This window comes from Pseudophryne corroboree, chromosome 6 (assembly GCF_028390025.1).
Source record: "Pseudophryne corroboree isolate aPseCor3 chromosome 6, aPseCor3.hap2, whole genome shotgun sequence".
Lineage (NCBI taxonomy): Eukaryota > Metazoa > Chordata > Amphibia > Anura > Myobatrachidae > Pseudophryne > Pseudophryne corroboree.
Genome location: NC_086449.1, coordinates 813,398,926 through 813,420,044, shown reverse-complemented (window position 1 = coordinate 813,420,044; position 21,119 = coordinate 813,398,926). Strand labels below are relative to the sequence as shown.

The 21,119-nt window shown below is 47.4% G+C and overlaps 1 protein-coding gene across 1 annotated transcript; it reads right to left on the bottom strand.

Annotated features, from left to right (window-relative positions):
- Positions 1–1,081: 1,081 nt before the first annotated feature.
- LOC134935777 (aldo-keto reductase family 1 member C1-like) lies at positions 1,082–19,910 on the bottom strand. The gene is made up of 9 exons (XM_063930611.1): positions 19,792–19,910; positions 17,098–17,265; positions 14,431–14,547; positions 11,620–11,697; positions 8,830–8,952; positions 8,543–8,652; positions 2,135–2,300; positions 1,845–1,927; positions 1,082–1,757 (listed from the first exon to the last, which is right to left on the bottom strand). Exons 1-9 carry the CDS (start codon positions 19,876–19,878, stop codon positions 1,715–1,717), a joined length of 975 nt encoding a protein of 324 aa, XP_063786681.1. The 5' UTR covers positions 19,879–19,910; the 3' UTR covers positions 1,082–1,714.
- Between the last annotated feature and the right edge of the window lie 1,209 nt (positions 19,911–21,119).

Genomic DNA, 21,119 nt, shown 5'->3' with positions numbered 1-21,119 from the left:
GCAGCATCGCCCAGCACACAGGGAGCAGCATCGCCCGGCACACAGGGAGCAGCATTGCCCGGCACACAGGGAATAGCATCGCCCGGCACACAGGTGTCAGCATCGCCCGGCACACAGAGAGCAGCATCGCCCGGCACACAGGGGTCAGAATCGCCCGGCACACAGGAAGAAGCATTGCCCGGCACACAGGGAGCAGCATCGCCCGGCGCACAGGGAGCTGCATCGCCCGGCACACAGGGAGCAGCATCGCCCGGCACACAGGGAGCAGCATCGCCCGGCACACAGGGAGAAGCCCGGAGTAGAAGGTAGGCAGAGATGGGTACGGAGCCGTAACAATTGCGCCATTAGGCTCAGTAAAATGTCACGATTTGCATAGGAAGTGGGTCTAAAGTGACGCGATTACATTAGAAATGCATCATTAGGCTCCACCCCTCCCCCACGGACAGGGAAGTCAAAGTATTTTTCTCCCCCATTCTGCCCACTCCACTAGGGAGTGGGCGGGATGCGGGAGGGTTGCCTACTCTTCCGGTGGTGCGGGGGACTACCCAAAAAATCGTGTGTCACCTGCAGGATCTGCGGAGTAGACAAGTATGATACAGACCCCTAATAATACATACAATGTAACAGAAATAATAACATGCATTTACAATAGGTTAGGCTCACTATACCGTCCCTTTAAATCGGGAAACGCATGAATTGCACAGGTTCGGTGGCTGATTAGAACCAGGTGACACGCAGGCTTGAATTAAGTCAGCCACAGAACCTGTATAATTCATGAGTGTCACAGTTTGAAGGGAATAGCATGGTAAGCCTAAATTATGTCGTTTTTACATCATACTTGCCTACCTGACCCTCTCCATGAGGGAGAAAATGCTCTGTTCCTGGACTTTCCTGGTAATGTATGATTGCCATCACCTGTGGTGAAACACCTTTCTTATCAATTACCTAGCTCACCACAGGTGATGGCAATCATACATTACCAGGAAAGTCCAGGAACAGAGCATTTTCTCCATCATGGAGAGGGACAGGTAGGCAAGTATGTTTTACATGTAGTCACCAAAGGAAAGTCCTGACACAGAAACAGTGTTATTATGATCCCTTTTATTGCATTGCATAAGACACATCGTACTAAAACATCTGTACAAGTCCGATGTCCAACAGCTGGTGAGCAGCATTTGGCACAAAGCGTAAGAAAGAAGTTCCCAAACTTGGTCCTCAAGGCACCCTGACAGTCCAGGTTTACGTATATCCAAGCTTGGCCACAGGTGACTTCATTAATACAGTACCTCAGTCAATTTGATTTAACCACCTGTGCTGAGCCATGGATATACCTAAAACCTGGACTGTTAGTGGCCTTGAGGACCGAGTTTGTGAGCCTCTGGCATAATACATAGTTGGGGTGTAAATATTTGATTGTAACGTTAGAATTGGGGAGTAAGTGTTATATTCATCGCAGTAGATCCCACTCTGCCCAAGCAGAGAAAAATATGTCTAACAATAATTGGACTTTGTAGTTAATGTTCTGAAACCTAAGCCATCACAAGCCCGTGTTACCACACCATAGCACCCAGGACTGGTGATCTTCAGTCTAATGTGAGGACGAGTTGGAGAAGTCACAGTGTGGGGGGGTAATCCTGTTGCCCGCAGGATTTATGGGGTAACTCCCATTTCCCAGATTAAGATGTCATGGAGCCAGGACAGGAATCCACTTCCCCTAATATTCGTCATGGAATGAATATTTGGGGTGTTCCTTCCATCTGAGGGGGTAAGAGATTAGTTAATTATGTTTTTATGTATTTATTAGAAAACAAACTGGATTTAATTTAGTAATGGGGCAGACTTACTCGTTAATACTCAAGTAACGCATATCTTTGTTAACTCCGTCCAGACTTCTCATGTCTTCCTCACTCAATTCAAAATCGAAGACCTGGAAGAAATCAATAAAATTACGTCAGCTACAAACGTAATCCGCGTGCATCGAGGTGTATAAGCGGTCGATTCATGGCTGCAACTTAGGCGCTCTTCAGGAAGGGGGGGGGGGGGGCAGGGGTGACAAAAGAGACCAAATATTTTACAGACATTTAAAATGTAACCTGTTTCATTGAGTTCATTCCCTTAAAAAACACATTGTCACCTGGAAGTTCTGCTTGATCCTGTCTGGGCTGAAGCTCTTCGCAAGGACGACAATCCCTCTCTGCAGTAGATATCGCATTGCTACCTGCGCCGGGCTGCGCTTGTTCTTCTTGGCGACTGCGTTTAGGACGGGGTCTTCCAGCACTTTAGGAGAATTTTGGTCAATCCTGTAAGACAGCAGATGAGAGAGGAGAGATTTAGGTTGAGGGTAAATCACATTCACCGGTGTAGGAAATCATCGTTTATGTATTAGCTAATGTCTATTAATGTGTGCTGTCATTGGCTCTAATTCAGCATGGATCGCTAATTAGAGAATTCGCAAATGGAGCGATTGTCGAATGACTGTGCATGTGTTGCATTCGCATTGTGCATACGCGTGGGGTAACAGCGATAGAAATTGCGTACAGATCGTAATCATAATGTAGTCACTGTTCGGCTGACAGGAAGCCGGCGTTTCTGGGCGGAAACCTGCCGTTTTCTGGGTGTGTCAGAAAAAATGCAGGTGTGCCCAGGCGCTCTTAGGGAGCGTCTCTGACGTCAGCGCAGACCGCTTCCAGCCCATCTCAGTCGCAGATTAGTGGTAGCCTCAGACCTACAGTACTTACATTTGCTCAGACGGCAAAGACTCTTCGATGTTCCGGGATTTGCGTATGCATCTGCGAGTGGATAGTGATCTGCGATGCATTCACAAATTTCCAAAGAGCGTTTTTACTTCCTGTCGGGGCGGCGCCCTTCTACTCGCAGACAATTGCAATTTCTCAGAATAGCGACCCATTGTTTTATAATAAAAAGTCCTATAGGACTGGTGTTGGTGTGTGGTTAGGGCAATATATCTAGCCTTCAGTAGCAGTGACACTTACAGTACAGGCTACATCACCTCTCTGCACCTAGAACTTGATTCTGGTCTGGAAGTAGAGCAAAAAAAGCAAGCAACTTTGTATCTGGAGAAAACCATGGGTCTAATTCAGACCTGATCGCTAGCAGGCGATTTTTGCATTGCTGCGATCAGATAGTCGCCGCCCATAGGGGAGTGTATGTTCGCTGTGCAAGTGTGCGAACGCATGTGTAGCAGAGATGTACAAACTGATTTTGTGCAGTCTCTGCGCAGCGCAGGACTCACTCAGCCGCTGTGATCACATCAGCCTGTCCGGGACCGGAATTGACGTCAGGATCCCTCCCTGCAAACGCTTGGACACGCCTGTGTTTTCCCAACCGCTCCCTGAAAACGGTCAGTTGCCACCCACAAACGCCTTCTTCCTGTCAATCTCCTTGCGAACGCCAGTGCGAACGGATTCCTCGCAGAATCCCTTCACAGGGTGGCGATCTTTGTTGTTGCCGTCCATCGTGCCTGCGCATTGTAGTGCATACGCACGCTCAGTTCGGACCTGATCGCAGGGTGCGAGAAAAGTAGACGCAGGTCTGAATTACCCCCATGTTGCCATGCAAGGGGAACAAATCTATTTATATTTTTTCTGTGCAGGGTAAATACTGGCTGCTTTTGCATGTAGCTCACACATGTTAGACAGCTTTATTTTTACACTGCAATTTAGATTTCAGTTTGGACACACCCTGCCCATATCTTAAGGGCCCTACACACTGGCAAATAAAATGCATGATATGAACGTTCTCGTACATTAATGTGCAGTGTGTAGGCACCAACGATTAACGATGCACGGCCCCGCGCTCGTTAATCGTTGGTGCCCCGTCGCTTATGCATGCAGACCAATATGGACGAGATTGTCCACATTAGCATGCAGTGCTATGGAGCCGGGTGACGGGGGGAGTGAAGAAACTTCACAACCCCCGTCACCTGCCCCCGGTCGCCCGTCGGCCGTATCCACCATCGGGCAGTTCGGCGGAGGATCCGTAAGTGTATAGGGCCCATAACTCTCACTGCTCATATTACATCTGCCCCATCTAGAGGGCAACATGGTTTTTCCTAGGTGCACAGTTACTTGTATATTGTTTTTTTATTGTTTTTTGCTTCGGTTAAGGTATGTTCTGTGGAGAAGTTAAACAATTATTCCTTTGTTTCTTCTCTGGGTCATTTATCTGTCACACGTTGAAACAAATTATGAAACATTTTATTATACTGTAATATGTAACTCGGATAACAGGTGGTACGATAGGGGCTGCCTCGTATTTAATCATTTTGTGTAAATCGTCATTTTTTTTTTTTTTTTATAAAACGAGTTATATTCGTTTTTATCAACAGAAATAATGAGATCTCCAAAACCGTATAAATCTATTTTTAATTTTAAGTTCATTCTTCAGACTTAGAAATCCCCGTGCATTTCACACCTGTCTGCTCCCATGCATTTCACACATGTCAGTCCCCACGGATTTCACACACGTCGTACCGACAACCTGCCCCCCGAAAGAGCAACAAAATTTTGTGCGCCTTTTTTTTTACACTCATTTGCATCTATTTGCCTCTATTTTGCAAACTTAACAAGGTGTGTACACTGCTGACAGGACACACTGGACAAAATATCGTGCGACCGTGCGATATATAGTTCACGGCTGCATTCCAATGCATGCCGTCATTTGCCAGGTCGTTCGACATGACGACCAGGCAAATGAGCCGCAGTGGGCGCAGTAGTGGGTACACTCTAGATGATGTGCCAGATATATCGGTTCTCTCTGCCCGATCGGATGACATATCGCCTAGTGTGTACCAGGATTAAATCAGACTCATATCATTTATGCACTGAACTAGGCACCACCAGAGAACTGGCGCAATAAGTCATCAACTTCCATGACTATTGCCCCACCTAGGGGCACTACAATCTCAATGGCTTGCTGACTGAACATATCTGTCAGTTAATTTCTTGTATTGGATTTTAAACACTGCACAGTTAATATTGTACTATTGTTAATGTAGGTTGAGTATCCCTTATGCAAAATGCTTGGAACCCGAGGTATTTTGGATATGGGATTTTTCCGTATTTTGGAATAATTGCATACCATAATGAGGTATCATGGTGATGGGACCCAAGTCTAAGCACAGAATGCATTTATGTTTCATATACACCTTATATACACAGCCTGAAGGTAACTTTAGCCAATATTTTTAATAACTTGGATTAAACAAAGTGTGTGTACATTGAGCCATCAGAAAACAAAGGTTTCACTATCTCACTCTCACTCAAAAAATTCCGTATTTCGGAATATTCCGTATTTCGGAATATTTGGATATGGGTTACTCAACCTGTATTGTACTATACAGTTAATATTGTAATATTGGACATTTCCACGAACAATTGTGGGAAAAGAGCTTTAATATTTGTGATTGGTGTTCACAATTCTATAACAGCTGTAACTACTGTAGTACAAGTTCTATATGGGACGGTACAAAAAGTGGGCGTATTCCATCTAAACGCATTCCATCTGAACAGAAAAAGTGACACATGACCTCCAGCTTTAGACACACTGGGGGGTATTCAATTGTTTGAAAAGTCAGTTGGAAAAAACAGACACCAAACTGACTTTTCAAACATTTGAATTCCCCCCACTGTGTATTGTTTTATAAAGTTTGCTTTTTATATTACTATTTTTTTGTATGATTAATTTTAATAAAACTGTAAAAATGGATCATATTATGGTATATTATAGGGTATATTAAATTGAGGTGTATCAACAGGTATGTTTTAGGAACAACCAGACTATATTGGTCAGGCAGCCCTTACATTAAGGCTGTCATAGTGCCCTTTGGAATACCATTTTCAACCCATAGTTAGATAGAACTTGGGGGGTCATTCCGAGTTGATCGCTAGCTGCCGTTGTTCGCTGCGTGGCGTTCAGTGAAAAAAAGGCTATTCTGTGCATGCGTATGCACCGCAATGCGCACGCACGTCGTACGGGTATGAAGTCCTTTGTGGTTTTGCACTGGTTCTAGCGACGATTCCAATCGCACAGCCGAACGCAAGGAGATTGACAGAAAGAGGGCGTTTATGGGTGTCAACTGACCGTTTTCTGGGAGTGTTTGGAAAAACGCAGGCGTGGCCGGGCGTTCGCTGGGCGGGTATCTGACGTCATTACCGTGTCATTCGTCGCAGCAATCATTGCACAGGATAAGTAACTACAGGGCTGGTCTTGTTTTGCACAAAATGTGTTTGCAGGCGCTCTGCTGCACAGGCGTTCGCACTCCTGCAAAGCAAAAATACACTCCCCTGTGGGCGGCGACTATGCGTTTGCACGGCTGCCAAAAACTGCTAGCGAGCGATCAATTCGGAATGACCCCCTTGGTGAGTTCTTTTCAAGATCTAAGATCTAAGTAGATCTAAGTAGATCTTTAAGGTTGTTAACAACAAATTAAGATAGTATAAAGAAGAGCACTTGGGACCATTTACTATTCTATCATTTTTATTTATTCATTTAAACAGCAGGTATAGGGTTAATCCAGAAACACCTGGAATGCAGGGGTTAACACAGTGGTACAGTACACATATGGAGTTACTGCAGTGCAGCAGTGGCAGCCTAGTGCAAACAGGGAGTGCTGGGTGTAGTAGTGCGATTGGTAACGGTGTGCTTATGCAGCTAAGTGGGGGGAATACAGTGGTCATCTGAAGCCCTTTGGACTGTTGCATGGGCCGGAAATGCAGGGCTGCAGCCACATCCGTAGGACCCCAGAGGAGAGAGACAGACTCGCCTCACAGCAGAGCCGTGCATGCGCAGTAGTGCATGTCGTAAGTCAGACCTCTGGAGCGAGCGGCAGCAGGTGCTAGTGCCTGCAGGCGTCTCCAGACAACAGCAGAGACAGCCGCACAGAGCTGCAGCTGCTCTGATAACAGGAGGGAGGGCTTTGCTGGGCCAGCACTGACAGTGCCATTCCCAGTATGGCGACACCATCCACTTCCTCCAATGCGGGAGGCCACTAGCTCCTAGAATTCCAGAGGCCCCTGGGCAACTGCCCATTAAGTCCAATGGAAGAGACAGCCCTGTGTGGATCTGCGTTACTGCAGCTAGAACGTGGATGTGTCTGGCCCTTGTCTGCCTTATACAGGCTCCAGATCTGATGCACTACAGTAGGTCATTTTTGTGGGGCGCGCCCTGCGTGTTTCTGCACCGCTCCTGCTCCAGAACGCAGCGAATGCAGAGTTGTACGAATCCCATTCGCATCCCCGATAGGGGAGCCCTAGCCGTGGATGTGCGTACAACACACTGCGCAAGGGAAAATATCCGCATTTAATTGCATGTGCGCAATTTGGGAGCAATTATGCTCACCTTGTTTTTAAGTCTGCAGCAGCTCTTTAATCAGCAAATTATAATAGTGAATCATGTCATCACGAGGTAACTGCTCCCCTTGCAGCGCTGCATGGTTTCTCTAGGCGTACAGATACTTGCTATTATTTTGCTTTACTCCCGCCTCTGAATCAGCCGCCCCTACGTGTAGCTGCTATAGCCAAGTATAGCGGCTTAGGAGCATTGTTTCCAAGTTGATGTAGGACGTCCAACTGTTTGACGCCAGCAAATCCTTACCACAATCAGTCTAAGAACAGAAACACCTTCCACAAATAGTGGGGAATTATTTACAAAGGTGTATGGAAAGGGTTACTTACTTTGGGTGCTCAAAGGCGGCTGCAGCTTGCACTAAAGGCATTGCACCCAATCCGAAATAGGCTTTCACTGTCTGTCTTGTAATGGAGAGACAAACGGTCATTTTTGATTGGTTACTTTCAGCAGCCAGATCTGTGCAGCAGCCCCATAACTGGGGACACATAGGGGGTCATTCCGAGTTGATCGTAGCTGTGCTAAATTTAGCACAGCTACGATCATTCACACTGACATGCGGGGGGACGCCCAGCACAGGGCAAGTCCGCCCCGCATGTCAGTGCCGGCCCCCCCGCAGAAGTGCAAAGGCATCGCACAGCGGCGATGCCTTTGCACTTCAAGAGTAGTTCCCAGCCAGCGCAGCTCCAGCGTGCTGGCCGGGAGCTACTCATTGCTTCCCCAGCCCGCAGCGGCTGCATGTGATGTCACGCAGCCGCTGCAGCCCGCCCCCGTTTGGTCCGGCCATGCCTGCATTGGCCGTACCGCTCCCACGAAACGGCGGCCAAACGCCGCCGTTCCGCCCCCTCCCACCCAGCGATCGCCTCTGCCTGTCAATCAGGCAGAGGCAATCACAGCCCTGCTACGGCCTTTGGCCGTCTGGCATGCGCCGGCGCACTACGGCGCCGACACATGCGCAGTAGGGACCCATTCGCTCGGCTGCGACAAAAAGCAGCAAGCAAACGGGTCAGAATGACCCCATAATTGTATTATAGCTCTACTGGGTCTATGTAGAAGTCCTGCCGTACGTGATACAGGTCCAGCATGGCCCATTTACCAAGGCTGGGACTACTAGTATAACAGGAATGAAATCACAGGGTTCCCTAGTGGGTGCACGGAGGCCCAGGCTCGCTCTTACCAGTTCTCCACTCTGCTGGATCCCAGGACGCTGAATCCCACCAGTACAATGTCATTGGCCTTGCAGAACCCCAGCAGCTTGCTCTGATTCAGGAATATGTGACATTCCACCTGTGGGGGGACACGGATCACCCTGTTAGGCGCGGGAAAGCTCCAAAGTTTTTTCATTCAAAAGCAAAGTGAAAACCATAAAAGATGAGCAGGTGATTATATATGAATGGACTATAATACTGACACATGCCCAGGACTCAGGGCTCTATGCTAGTATTACTGACAAGTAATATTTACCTGGTTACAGACCGGCTTGTACTTCAACCCCGGCTTGTTGAGAATCAGCTCCAGTTGTCTGCGGTTAAAATTAGACACCCCAATGGATCTGGTCAACCCGGCGTCTTTGCAGTCCTCCATAGCCTGAAGAACGGAAATGTAATCAATCATTCATACGTCCACTTACATTATAACCAGGATGCCAGAGGATGTGCAAGATTCAAAACGCCTTCCGTTACTATTGTGAATTTATTAGACTCATAAATGAGGCATGTGTGGCAGGAGCCTAGGGGCACCACTTGATGGGGGCGGCTCTCAGAAGCTTGTTCTATTCCTGACAATAGGAACATTTCCAGGACTACAAAATATCTTCACTGTCCCATCAGCCGTCTTGAGTAGACTGTGGACTGTGTTGGCATATGTCTGTACAGGTGTTGGCGGTCAGGCAGAGTGAGTGTACCAACCAGCGGATGCCCTGAGACAAAGAACAGCCCAATTACTACAGCAGTGGAGTGCTTGATTGAAGTAATAATGTGATGGTACAGCTGTACTCCCAGTTATGCCTACACTGGCTTCTAGTATGGAGCGGAGCTTGTGCGGAGGGGAGAATACAGGTCGCCAGCCGGTGACTGTTACCGGGTAGTGCTAGCAGGCTCTGTAGCAGTGTGGATTTGGTAATCGCAGGGTCTATCCTGGAGCTAAGTGGAAGACATCCGCCTCACACTGTGGGGCTCTGAGATGGCACTGCGCGTGCGCAATACTAGGTTTAGTGGCCATCTTGGTTAGCCTCCTTGTAGGAACCAATATGGAGTATGCACAGTAGTGCTGTCCAACAAGGACATGTGTAGGTGGGTCCAAACTGATTTATGGCCCAGACCCATTCTCTGTGCATGCAGAGTAGACTGGTTAAAAGTTAGTCACATCCTCAGTGGGCTTGGCAAGCCCAATATGTGTACTGACCACACCCACTGTGTGTTCTGGCTACACCCACTACGTGTTCTGGCCACACCCATTATGTGTTCTGGCTATGCCCACTATGTGTTCTGGTGGTACACTGTTTCGAGAAGCATCGAGCTCCCAAATGGGCCCACGAGTCTGACAATGGGGGTAATTCTGAGTTGATCGCAGCAGGAATTTTGTTAGCAGTTGGGCAAAACCATGTGCACTGCAGGGCAGGCAGATATAACATGTGCAGAGAGAGTTAGATTTGGGTGTGGTGAGTTAAATCTGCAATCTAAATTGCAGTGTAAAAATAAAGCAGCCAGTATTTACCCTGCACAGAAACAAAATAACCCACCCAAATCTATCTCTCTCTGCACATGTTATATCTGCCCCCCCTGCAGTGCACATGGTTTTGCCCAACTGATAAAAAATTTCCTGCTGCGATCAACTTGGAATTACCCCCAATGACCCATTTTCTTTCAGAACGGTATACAGCATTCTTCTTCCCAAGGACTATTTTTCCTTGGCATCAGATTTGGCCTTGTCCAGTGCTTTTACTAGGTCATCCAGGGAATGGACTGTTTTTTTATTATTAATGCTGAATAATGGACAAAAATACGTTCAGAACACACTAGGTTCCTTTTTCAAGGCAGGTTCTTTGAAAAAGGAACCTTGTGTGTTCCAAAACGCGTTGGCTCTATCCCCCCGTTTGGACGGCCTCACCATCGCCTGAACCAGATGAGTGACACCTGCCGTAGTGAAGACTTTAAGATCTGGGAGCGCATGCAGGGCAAGTCCTGACTTCCCTGCATAAACTATCACCTGCAGCTTCCCCACATTTACCCTCAGTAGGACTCCTGTATTTTTATGAATAGCCACACAATGTTTTGTGTGATATTTTTATAAGTTATATGTTATCTTGGATATCAAAGTGTGTATTAAATTCATATTTTTTACGTATTGGCTACAATTATCCAATGTAGCAATTGGGTAGTGCCACATTCAATACTCAACCAACGGATTTTTGTCTATTCACATTTAGTGGGGTAGGGTACCCCATTCTTGTATTGAAAGGGGTGTAGTAGTGTATGCCGGCGGCCGGGCTCCCGGCGACCAGCATACCGGCGCCAGGAATCCCGACCGCCGGCATACCAACAGCTGGGCAAGCGCAAATAAGCCCCTTGCGGGCTCGCTGCGCTCACCATGCTGCGAGCACGGTGGCGCGCTACGCGCACCACGCTATTTATTCTCCCTCCAGGGGGGTGGTGGACCCCCAAGAGGGAGAATAAATGTCGGTATGCCGGCGGTCGGGATTCCGGCGCCGGGATGCTGGACGTCGGGAGCCCGGCTGCCGGCATACAGAAGACCACCCATTGAAAGGCTAGCTCACACCCAAGTGAAGTGCTATAGGTATTCTGTTATCCATTTAATAATCTAACTCTCTCTACACATGTTATATCTGCCCCCCCTGCAGTGCGCATGGTTTTGCCCAACTGCTAACAAATTTGCTGCTGCGATCAACTCTGAATTAGGCCTCATATACATTGCTGTAATATAGATTCTGCTGAAACGCAATACGGTATTTGACTAAAAAAAGTGCGGCAACGACAGCACCAAAGGAAATTCCATGCTGATCCCAATCATTTTAGAGTCTCTTTAAATATATACAGTATATAATGCTGTCATAGAGGAGGCCTTGACATTACCGCGTGTCCTATTTCTCCCACCCAAATTCAACTTAAAATTACGTATTTTCATTCTTGCCTGTATTTCTAACTTGTACAATTGTTGCAAACCTGTGTTAGTGATATTTGGTGAAAGGTGTACAATCCCACCCTGGTACCCTGGCACCCAGCTCTCATACCGTACCTTCCAAGTATCGCGGAGGTCAGTGTTGTGAAAGATCAATTTGCCGTCACCATCCTTGGGAAAGGGATCATCGCCAGGCTGCAGCAGGACAGGGAAATACAACAATCAGACATACTCTCACATGCCGCACAACTATCAGAATGACTCTACAATGCAACAATATTGATCAGAGGATGCCATTATATACTTTTATACCTGCTAAATAAAGCACCGCTCAGTATGTACCAATGTCTTTCTTAAAGGGAATTTAAGTTTTTTTGCAATTTCAATACAATAGGCCAGGTATAAAGTTGCATGCAGTTCTGTCTGTGTATGGATCTAGCGAGTTTCAGCGTGCTGCACATATGATGCGGCACACGTAAGCAATTTAGGCTGCACTGCTCGCACAACCTTAGTGATGGACCTGCTGAGTGGTCCGTAGGATAAAAGTTGTAAAGGCATGTTGACGAAAGTTGCATACGCACCAAGGATGGGGCTGCTGCAAATGCAGACGACAGCATGGATACCTAGACGCAGCTGGCTCTGAATTCAGGAAGAAATCCACATTTATGCCTGAGCGTGAACAGCAGCTGCAATTGTGCCCGCCTTACCTGCAACATGAATCCGGCCACATTAACCACAATACATTTGTACATATGTAAGGGGTGAGACTATTGGACGTGATATATAAGAGCTACAGTTTCTAGTTAGTCAATAGGACAGGTCGACCCCATATGTTCGATCTGCATTAGGTCTACAGGTGCAAAAGATCAAAAGGGTCAAAAGGTCGACATGACAGTGGTCGGCTTACTAGAAATTGACACAATGGGGGTCATTCCGAGTTGATAGCTCGCTAGCTAGATTTAGCAGCCGTGCAAACGCTATGCCGCCGCCCAATGGGGAGTGTATTTTAGCTTAGCAGAAGTGCGAACGCATGTGCAGCCGAGCTCTGCAAAAACAGTTTGTGCAGTTCCTGAGTAGCTCTGAACCTACTCAGCGCTTGCGATCACTTCAGCCAATTCGTGTCCGGATTTGACGTCATACACCCGCCCAGCGAACGCCCAGCCACGCCTGCGTTTTTTCAGACACGCCTGCGTTTTTTGCAAACCCTCCCTGAAAACGGTCAGTTGACATCCAGAAACGCCCCCTTCCTGTCAATCTTCTTGCGGCCGCCAGTGCGACTGAAAACTTCGCTAGAACCTGTGCACAACCACAACGGCCTTTGTACCCGTACGTTGCGCGTGCACGTTGCGGGGCATACGCATGCGCAGAAATGCCATTTTTTAGCCTGATCGCTGCGCTGAGAAAATCGTCAGCGAGCGATCAACTCGGAATGACCCCCAATGTTTCATGTGTTTTGGGTGAAATCTTGTATGTTGCATCATGGGCCGCATGTACTGACGCCCGAGTTTGGCAGACGTTTTTTTAAACGGGCAATCACTTACAAGGCAAAACCATGCCTTCTAAGTGATTGCTCCTTTAAAAAAATGTCAGAGATCGGCCAGCATCCCGCAAGGCCGCCAAACTCGGGCGCCATTACATCCAGCCCCATATGTGACCACAATCAGTGAGAACATATACCTTGCCATGCTTCAGGCAAGATGTCTCACTCCACTGCCGCTGTGCACAATACAGGTTACTATTCCCAGCTGTAGTCCATAGGATAGTAAATCAAAGAAAAGCTGGAAAACATTTAAAAAAAACTTAAAAAACACGTGTCGACCATTTGTGTATCCGCCATTGTCATGTCGACCTCTTGAACCTGCTGACCTTTTGTACCTTTCGACTATATGGGGTCAAACTATTGACTGTCGACTGTCAATAGACACTGTCGACCTGTCCATTGGAACCTGAGAATAGCGAGGACTGGTGCACAGAAGAAAAGTTGCTATAACTCATAGGGGTAAATGTACTAAAGCATCTAAAACAGAGACTTGGGGATGTTGCCCATGGCAACCAATCAGATGCTAGACAGCATTTGATTGGTTGCTACGGGCAACAGCACCAATTCTCTGTTTTAGAAGCTTTAGTAAATTTACCTCATAGCGCTCAACCAGACAAATTCGTTCTAGAGGAATGCTTATATCTGATTGGATGATGCTGGTTACACGATCTGTTTATGGTGTCATAGACACAACCGTAACGTAATAAAGTAAAATAAGAAAAGGGATATGTTCTAACCGATAGTAACCAGGTATTTAATAAATGTGCCACAACCCATCGCAACCAGATAAAAGCTGAAACGTTCTGTAGCCCATAACAACGAAATGTAAACTGAGATGTGAGGTATCTGATAAGATAGACTGTAAGCTGAGATGTGTTGTATTCAATAGCAACAAGATATAAACTGGGGTGTTCTGTATTCCATAGTGATCAGATATAGGGGGTAATTCCAAGTTGATCGCAGCAGGAAATTTTTTAGCAGTTGGGCAAAACCATGTGCAGTGCAGGGGAGGCAGATATAACATGTGCAGAGAGAGTTAGATTTTGGTGGGTTATTTTGTTTCTGTGCAGGGTAAATACTGGCTGCTTTATTTTTACACTACAATTTAGATTGCAGATTGAACACACCCCACCCAAATCTAACTCTCTCTGCACATGTTATATCTGCCTCCCCTGCAATGCACATGGTTTTGCCCAACTGCTAAAAAAATTCCTGCTGCGATCAACTTGGAATTACCCCCATAATCTGAAGTCTGCTGTTACCCATAGCAACCAGATATAAGTTGAGATGTGCTGGGGGGTTTTCCATAGTAACCAGATAAAAACTGAGATGTCCTGTTACCCATTGCAATCAAATATAAGCTGAAATGTGCTGTAACCCATAGTAACCTTTAACTCCACAGGTGTGTGAATAATGAAGAGATCGATGTAATCCAGCTGGAGATCCTTCAGAGTTTTCTCAAGAGCTGGACGGACCCGGTCAGGGGTGTGATTTGTACTCCAAAGCTGGCAAAACAAATTGGGGAGTGAAGTGGTTAACTTGATTTAATAAGATAAAGCGGATCCACAGCTGTAGCGGAACACATCTGTATCCCCCCCCCCCTCCCCCCCCACCTCCACATGTAGACACAGCGATGATGTGGTCTCAGCCAATATTCATGACAGCGGATCAGAAATAAAGCAACTCTGCTGTTGGCTGAATAAAGCTTTTTATTTAATGACTGGCGATTATTACAATACTGAAATACTTTTCTAGCTGGAAATCCGGTTTATGCAAATCTCTCTTATGCAGAGACTGGCCCTGCAAAGTGTTAATGTCTCCGACCACCATAATCTCTGGGACAGGGCGGCATTTCTCAGTGTCCCAGTTTATCCTTTTTTCTTCATTAAACTGTGTCTATGGGGTATATTCAATAACTGTCAGAAGCTGCCGTCTTGTCGGAAAGACGGCAGCTTCCGGCAGATTTCGGTCGGAAGGGGTTCCGACATATTAAAAAAATGCTTTTTTTTCCCGACAAGTCGGTAATTCCCGGCTTGTCGGAAAACACGTGGATTGGCAGAATAGCCGCCGCACGGCGTGCTTCTGTCGGAAATGGGGCCAAATCTGACAGGTTTTGGCCCCCTTTCCGACAAACTAAATCCAACTTGAAAACAAGTCGGATTGAGGTGAGGAGACAGGGAGTGGTGCGGCGGGCTACGGGGATGAGAGGTGTATTGCCTGGATGTCCTCCAGTTAGGCACCTCTCTCTGTGCAGCGCATCCCCCCGCCGCAGACATCACTCTCCTCAGGCGCTGGCAGCTCCCCCCGCTGCCTGCCACCGTCCAGCTCCCGCTGCCATCATCTGCCGCCAGCAGCCGCTGTCTGCTCTCCCCGCCGCCGCTGTCAGCACACCCGGCTGCTGACAGCAGTGGCAGAACAGCACCCCGGGTACGGCCAAATCCGACAGTCGGATTTGGTCGGTCATTGAATAGGGGTTGTCGGATCCATTCCGACAAATGCATGTAGGAATGGATCCAAGTTTTATTGAATATACCCCGATAAGTGTTTTTTTATTTATCACTGTGAGGACAAAATCATCCTTATAACAACAGACTGCTAAATATGGCCCATTGGCCCTCATTCCGAGTTGATCGCTCGCTGCCGTTTTTCACAGCGTAGCGATCAGGCTAAAAATCGGCACTTCTGCGCATGCGTATGGTACGCAGCGCGCACGCGCGAAGTACTTTCACACAAAACTATGCAGTTTTACACAAGCTCGAGCTACGCTTTTCAGTCGCTCGAGTGATCGGAGTGTGATTGACAGGAAGTGGGTGTTTCTGGGCGGCAACTCAGCGTTTTCAGGGAGTGTGCTGAAAAACGCAGGCGTGCCAGGTAAAAACGCAGGAGTGGCTGGAGAAACGGGGGAGTGACTGGCCGAACGCAGGGCGTGTTTGTGACGTCAAACCAGGAACTAAACAGACTGCAGTCATCGCAAGATAGGAGTAAGTATCGAGCCACTCTGAAACTGCAGGAAATTTTTTCCGCGCAGTTCTGCTAACCTTTTGTTCGCACTTCTGCTAAGCTAAGATACACTCCCAGAGGGCGGCGGCCTAGCGTGTGCACCGCTGCTAAAAGCAGCTAGCGAGCGAACAACTCGGAATAAGGGCCGTTCCCTGATATTAGTGTGTTCTGTGCATGCGTTCATGTGCATGTTTCTGTCTGAGTGTGCACATTGTGTGTGTGTGTGTGTGTGTGTGTGTGTGTACACATTCTGTGCATGTTTACATGTGTGTGTGTGTGTATGTAGGTGTGCATTTGTGTGTGTGTGTGTGTGTCTAAGTGTACACATTCTGTGCATGTTTACATGTGAGTGTGCATATTGGGGGTCATTCTGACCTGTTCGCATGCAGCGGTATTTCACTGCGGTGCGAACGGGTGCTGAATGTGCACGCGTGGCGGCCACTGTGCGTGACGTTTCCCGGCGACAGAGGTCGCCGGGTTACGTCGCTGCTACCGACGGAAGCGGTCGCAGAGGCGACTGCTAAGAAGATTGACAGGATCCGGACCGTTTGGTGCCGTTTTCAGGGAGTGGTGAGTAAAACGCAGGCGTGTCCAGGACAACGGAGGGCGGAGGTGTGACATCAAAGCCGAGCCCATCATCGCTGGATCCATCGCACAGGGTAAGTATGTCCAGGGCTAGTCTACTTCTGCTTGAATTTTTTTAAGCTTAGCAGGGCTGCACAAGCGATCGCAGCCCTGCTAAGCTAAAATACACTCCCCCATAGGCTTGGACTGTTGATCGCAGCAGCAGCTAAAAGTTGTTGGCTGCGATCAACTTGGAATGACCACGTGTGTGTGTGTGTGTGTGTGTGTGTGTGTGTGTGTGTGTGTGTGTGTGTGTGTGTGTGTGTGTGTGTGTGTGTGTGTGTGTGTGTGTGTGTGTGTGTACATGTTTCTGTGAGTCTGAATAAATAGATGTTCATTTTCATACTCCAATCCCCCAGGTGTGTCAGGAAATGGATGAATAAAGGATCAGATGACCTTGTCGTTACAATCTCACAGACGCATCCATTTACCTTCCCAGTATAGAAGATGTCCCCTCTCTTCACTGTCCCATCAGCAATCTTCTCTCTGATGGCCTTGCCAACCTCTACCTCATTGCCGTATATAAACGCGCAGTCAATATGGCGATATCCAACTTCGATGGCGACCTTTGTGCTGGCTCCAGCTTCCTCCTTGGTATACTGCAAGAAATGAGACAAAGATCATGTTAAACGTTAGACATCTCTAAGTGGCCGTATTTATTACACACAGTTTGTGATAAATTCTCAGAAAATGAACATGATCAGAAGATTTCCTCCTATTTTACTGCCTGGCCAATTTATCAAAGGAGGTAACGCAGCAGATTTGGAAATCTCTGCAGCTATCCTTCTCCGATTGCAAATGTAGGGGGTCATTCTGAGTTGATCGCTAGCTGCGTTCGTTCGCTGTGCAGCGATGAGGCAAAAAAAGGCACTTATGCGTATGCGGCGCAATGCGCATGCGCGACGTTCTATTACAACGAACGATGTAGTTTCACACAAGGTCTAGCGATGCTTTTCAGTCGCACTGCTGGCCGCAGAGTGATTGACATGAAGTGGGCGTTTCTGGGTGTCAACTGACCGTTTTCAGGGAGTGTGTGGAAAAACGCAGGCATGCCAGGAAAAACGCAGGCGTGGCTGGGAGAACGCTGGGCGTGTTTGTGACGTCAAAACAGGAACTGAATAGTCTGAAGTGATCGCAAGCGCTGAGTAGGTTTTGAGCTACTCTGAAACTACACAAAAAAACTTTGTAGCCGCTCTGCGATCCTTTCGTTCGCACTTCTGCTAAGCTAAAATACACTCCCAGTGGGCGGCGGCCTAGCGTTTGCACGGCTGCTAAAAACTGCTAGCGAGCGATCAACTCGGAATGACCCCCGTAGTCCTAGTCTACGGGAAATGCAAAACTACCCAATTTATAAAGTGCCGAAAAGCTTGCCCCCTTCTGGATACCAGAGAATAGGCACCGTACAGTATGGCCTAGAGATGACACCATCTGGGGGGCAGCACAGAAGACCCCAGCATCAGGGCTTTCCAGTGCCCCAATTCAGCCACAGCTATTTGGATATTGAAACCACAGCTGCAGCAGAACTACATCCCCCATGATGCATCGAGGCAGTTTTGGGAACGGGCACATGTGCCGCTCTTTAAATAAATAAAGGTGTATATGTACCAAGCCCTGGATGGACATAAAGAGAATGGAGATAAAGGGCCTAATTCAGACCTGATCGCAGCAGCAAATTTGTTAGCAGTTTGGCAAAACCATGTGCACTGCAGGGGGGAGGGGGAGGGGGGGGGGCAGATGTAACATGTGCAGAGAGAGTTAGATTTGGGTGGGGTGTGTTCAAACTGAAATCTAATTTGCAGTGTAATAAAATAAAGCAGCCAGTATTTACCCTGCACAGAAACAAAATAACCCACCCAAATCTAACTCTCTCTGCACATGTTATATCTGCCCCCCCTGCAGTGCACATGGTTTTGCCTAACAGCTAACAAACATGCTGCTGCAATCAACTCTGAATTACCCCCAAAGTACCAGCCAATCAGCTTCTGCCATGTTACAGGGTGTGTTAAAAAAATGACAGGAGCTGGTTGGTTGGTACTTATCTCCGTCCACTTTATCTTTCTCCAAGGCTTAGTACATACAGTAGACCCCCATATCAGAAAAAAATCCTGTACACCTTAGTCCCAATCCTAATGATTTGTCCTGAAGCTTATTTTACCTGCTTGGTCACAATCATTTCTACCCTCAAAGGAACACAAAAAAAGACACTGCACGTTGCTGAACATCTTAAATTGTCCAAATAGCTGCGCACGGGATTCAGAGCAATACGCAAATCCCACAGACGCTGCGTCTTTGTGTGCAGAGCCTGTGTGATAATAAGTCAATGCCGCAGGAGGAGTCTGGTGTAGACGCCTCCTGCCAGATCCACTGCTACATCCGATGACCATCGAATCAGCTGCACAAACATCGGTCATCTGAGTAACAGGAAAATTAATGCCGCTGATGCCATTGATGCTGCGTTCAAGGACGCCCCATTTTTCTGGGACGATGCCCGTCGTCACCCCTTCTCCGCCCCAAAGTGGCCACAGGCTGCGGGGTCCAGGGCTCAGCGGGTGATTTTGCAGAATGAGAGCCTCTTGGCATGTGCAGATCTCACACCATCAGAGAGATACATAAACCCACAAACTATAAATACTGTAAGTACAATAAAAAGAATAAGATAAACAGCTGCAAAGACTGCACAGCGCTTACACACTAGAGGCACGGGGAGGGATACACGGGAGCAGCTATACTATAGGAGGTAAATGGAGGCACCTTTGAGCCTTTGGAAGAGTTTCTCAGTACAGATCTATGCGAACTACAGTATTGATCCATTAGATTGGGTATTCAATGTGGCTATTCAGCCGCTGTGGAACAACACATCCCAGCATGCCCTGCCACAGTTTTGCTATTAGGACGTGCTAAAACTGTGGCGGCGCCTGCTGGGATGTGTGGTTCCACAGCAGCTGCAGAGTTTAGAGAAATAAGGAATTTTTCTGTTTGGCAAGATTCTACAATTAGTTAATTAGTCTTCATCAAATCTTATACATCAGAAGTTTAAACTACACAGTCACTAAGTGCATATTTACTTATACCCAATTAATCAGTCATTATGGAAAGCAGCCAGCAACCATTCTACACCCACTCACCGTCTCTGGCGCATAGGTGCCAAATCCAACCACTGGCATTTTATTTCCATCATTCAGTACAACATAGGAGTCTTGGGTGACAGCCATGACCGCAGCTCATGAGATACAGTGCAAACTGCTCAATGGGATTATCTCTTTGATTTTATGTTTTCTCAATACCAGTACCCAGTCCCTCCCACCCTGTCTGCATGACGGATATAGTAACCTGTCCTTCATACAGCTTGTGTTCTGCAGTGTCATTATGACTGGAACAAGTGCCATATATTACCTTGTAACTGTAACCATTACTCTCTGCAATTTGTAAAGTAATATTTAAGGTACTAATTAAGACACCTGTGCTTAAACATGGACATCCTTAAAACCTGGACTGCTAGGGTGCCTTGAGGAAAGAGGCTGTGAATCCCTGTCCTAGACAGCACGGCCGGCAGACGGTTGAGATTTCATCCACAGTGTGAGATGATTAGCAATTATGTCATTTGCTTGGCCGCAGTTGCCGAACCAGCGCCTGCTCAGTTACTATAAGTGGTCCCAACGGGCAAAAAAATTTAAAATCTAATCCTTCTACTTCCGTGCAAAATGAGTCCATGAAGCGGGATCCTCCATCACTGCCGGCACCATTTTCCCAGTGACATCTTCAGGAAGATGTGCTCATGCAAAATTTTCCCAAATATCTCTCGGAAAATGGCGCTGGCCGAGGAGGGGAAGGGACCCACTTCCCGAAGTGAGCAAGGTAGGAAGTGGTTGTCCTGCCCACCCACCCCGGATTAGAGGGCACAGACACACCTCCTTTTAGGCCACGCCCCACATATCAGTATCGGGGACCCTGCGTAGCTCTCTACGGCCTTGGATTATGGGGCATGGGCAAATGTGCGGGCAGTGCTGCTGCTATGGGGCCCAGAGCTGAGAGGGGCCCACCTTCCCTGTCAGAGTTACATGTGACCTATACATTTTCCACTTTTGGAGGTACATAGTGGCACTTACAAATGTTTGCCTTGGGGCCTACAATATGTACTTTTGGCCCTTGGACCTTCTCTTTGTAATGTGGTTTAAAATAAACTGGAGGGCACTATATTGTGGCATAATATGAACTGGGCACTGTAATGAGGCATAATATAAACTGGGGACACTATGTCATAATGTCAATTGGGGGTACTGTGTGACATAATTTGTACTGGTAGCCCTACAATGTGACATCATGTGAATCAGGGGACTACTGTGGTTCATAAAATAAACTAGGGCACTTCTATGGCTCAGAATATGAACTAGGGCATTACTGTGGGGCATTAAATTTACACCTGCTTGCAGAGGCGTCTCTCTAGTTCTATGGG

What these genes read in the sequence shown, in the direction of transcription:
- LOC134935777 (XM_063930611.1), bottom strand. Translation starts at nt 19,878, where the DNA reads ATGGCTGTCACCCAAGACTCCTATGTTGTACTGAATGATGGAAATAAA. An exon ending in ACACACCTGTGGAGTTAAAG is followed by an intron (nt 11,698 to 14,430) that starts GTTACTATGGGT and finishes GTCCTGCTGCAG; the next exon opens with CCTGGCGATGATCCCTTTCC. An exon ending in ACCTCCGCGATACTTGGAAG is followed by an intron (nt 8,953 to 11,619) that starts GTACGGTATGAG and finishes TCCGTTCTTCAG; the next exon opens with GCTATGGAGGACTGCAAAGA.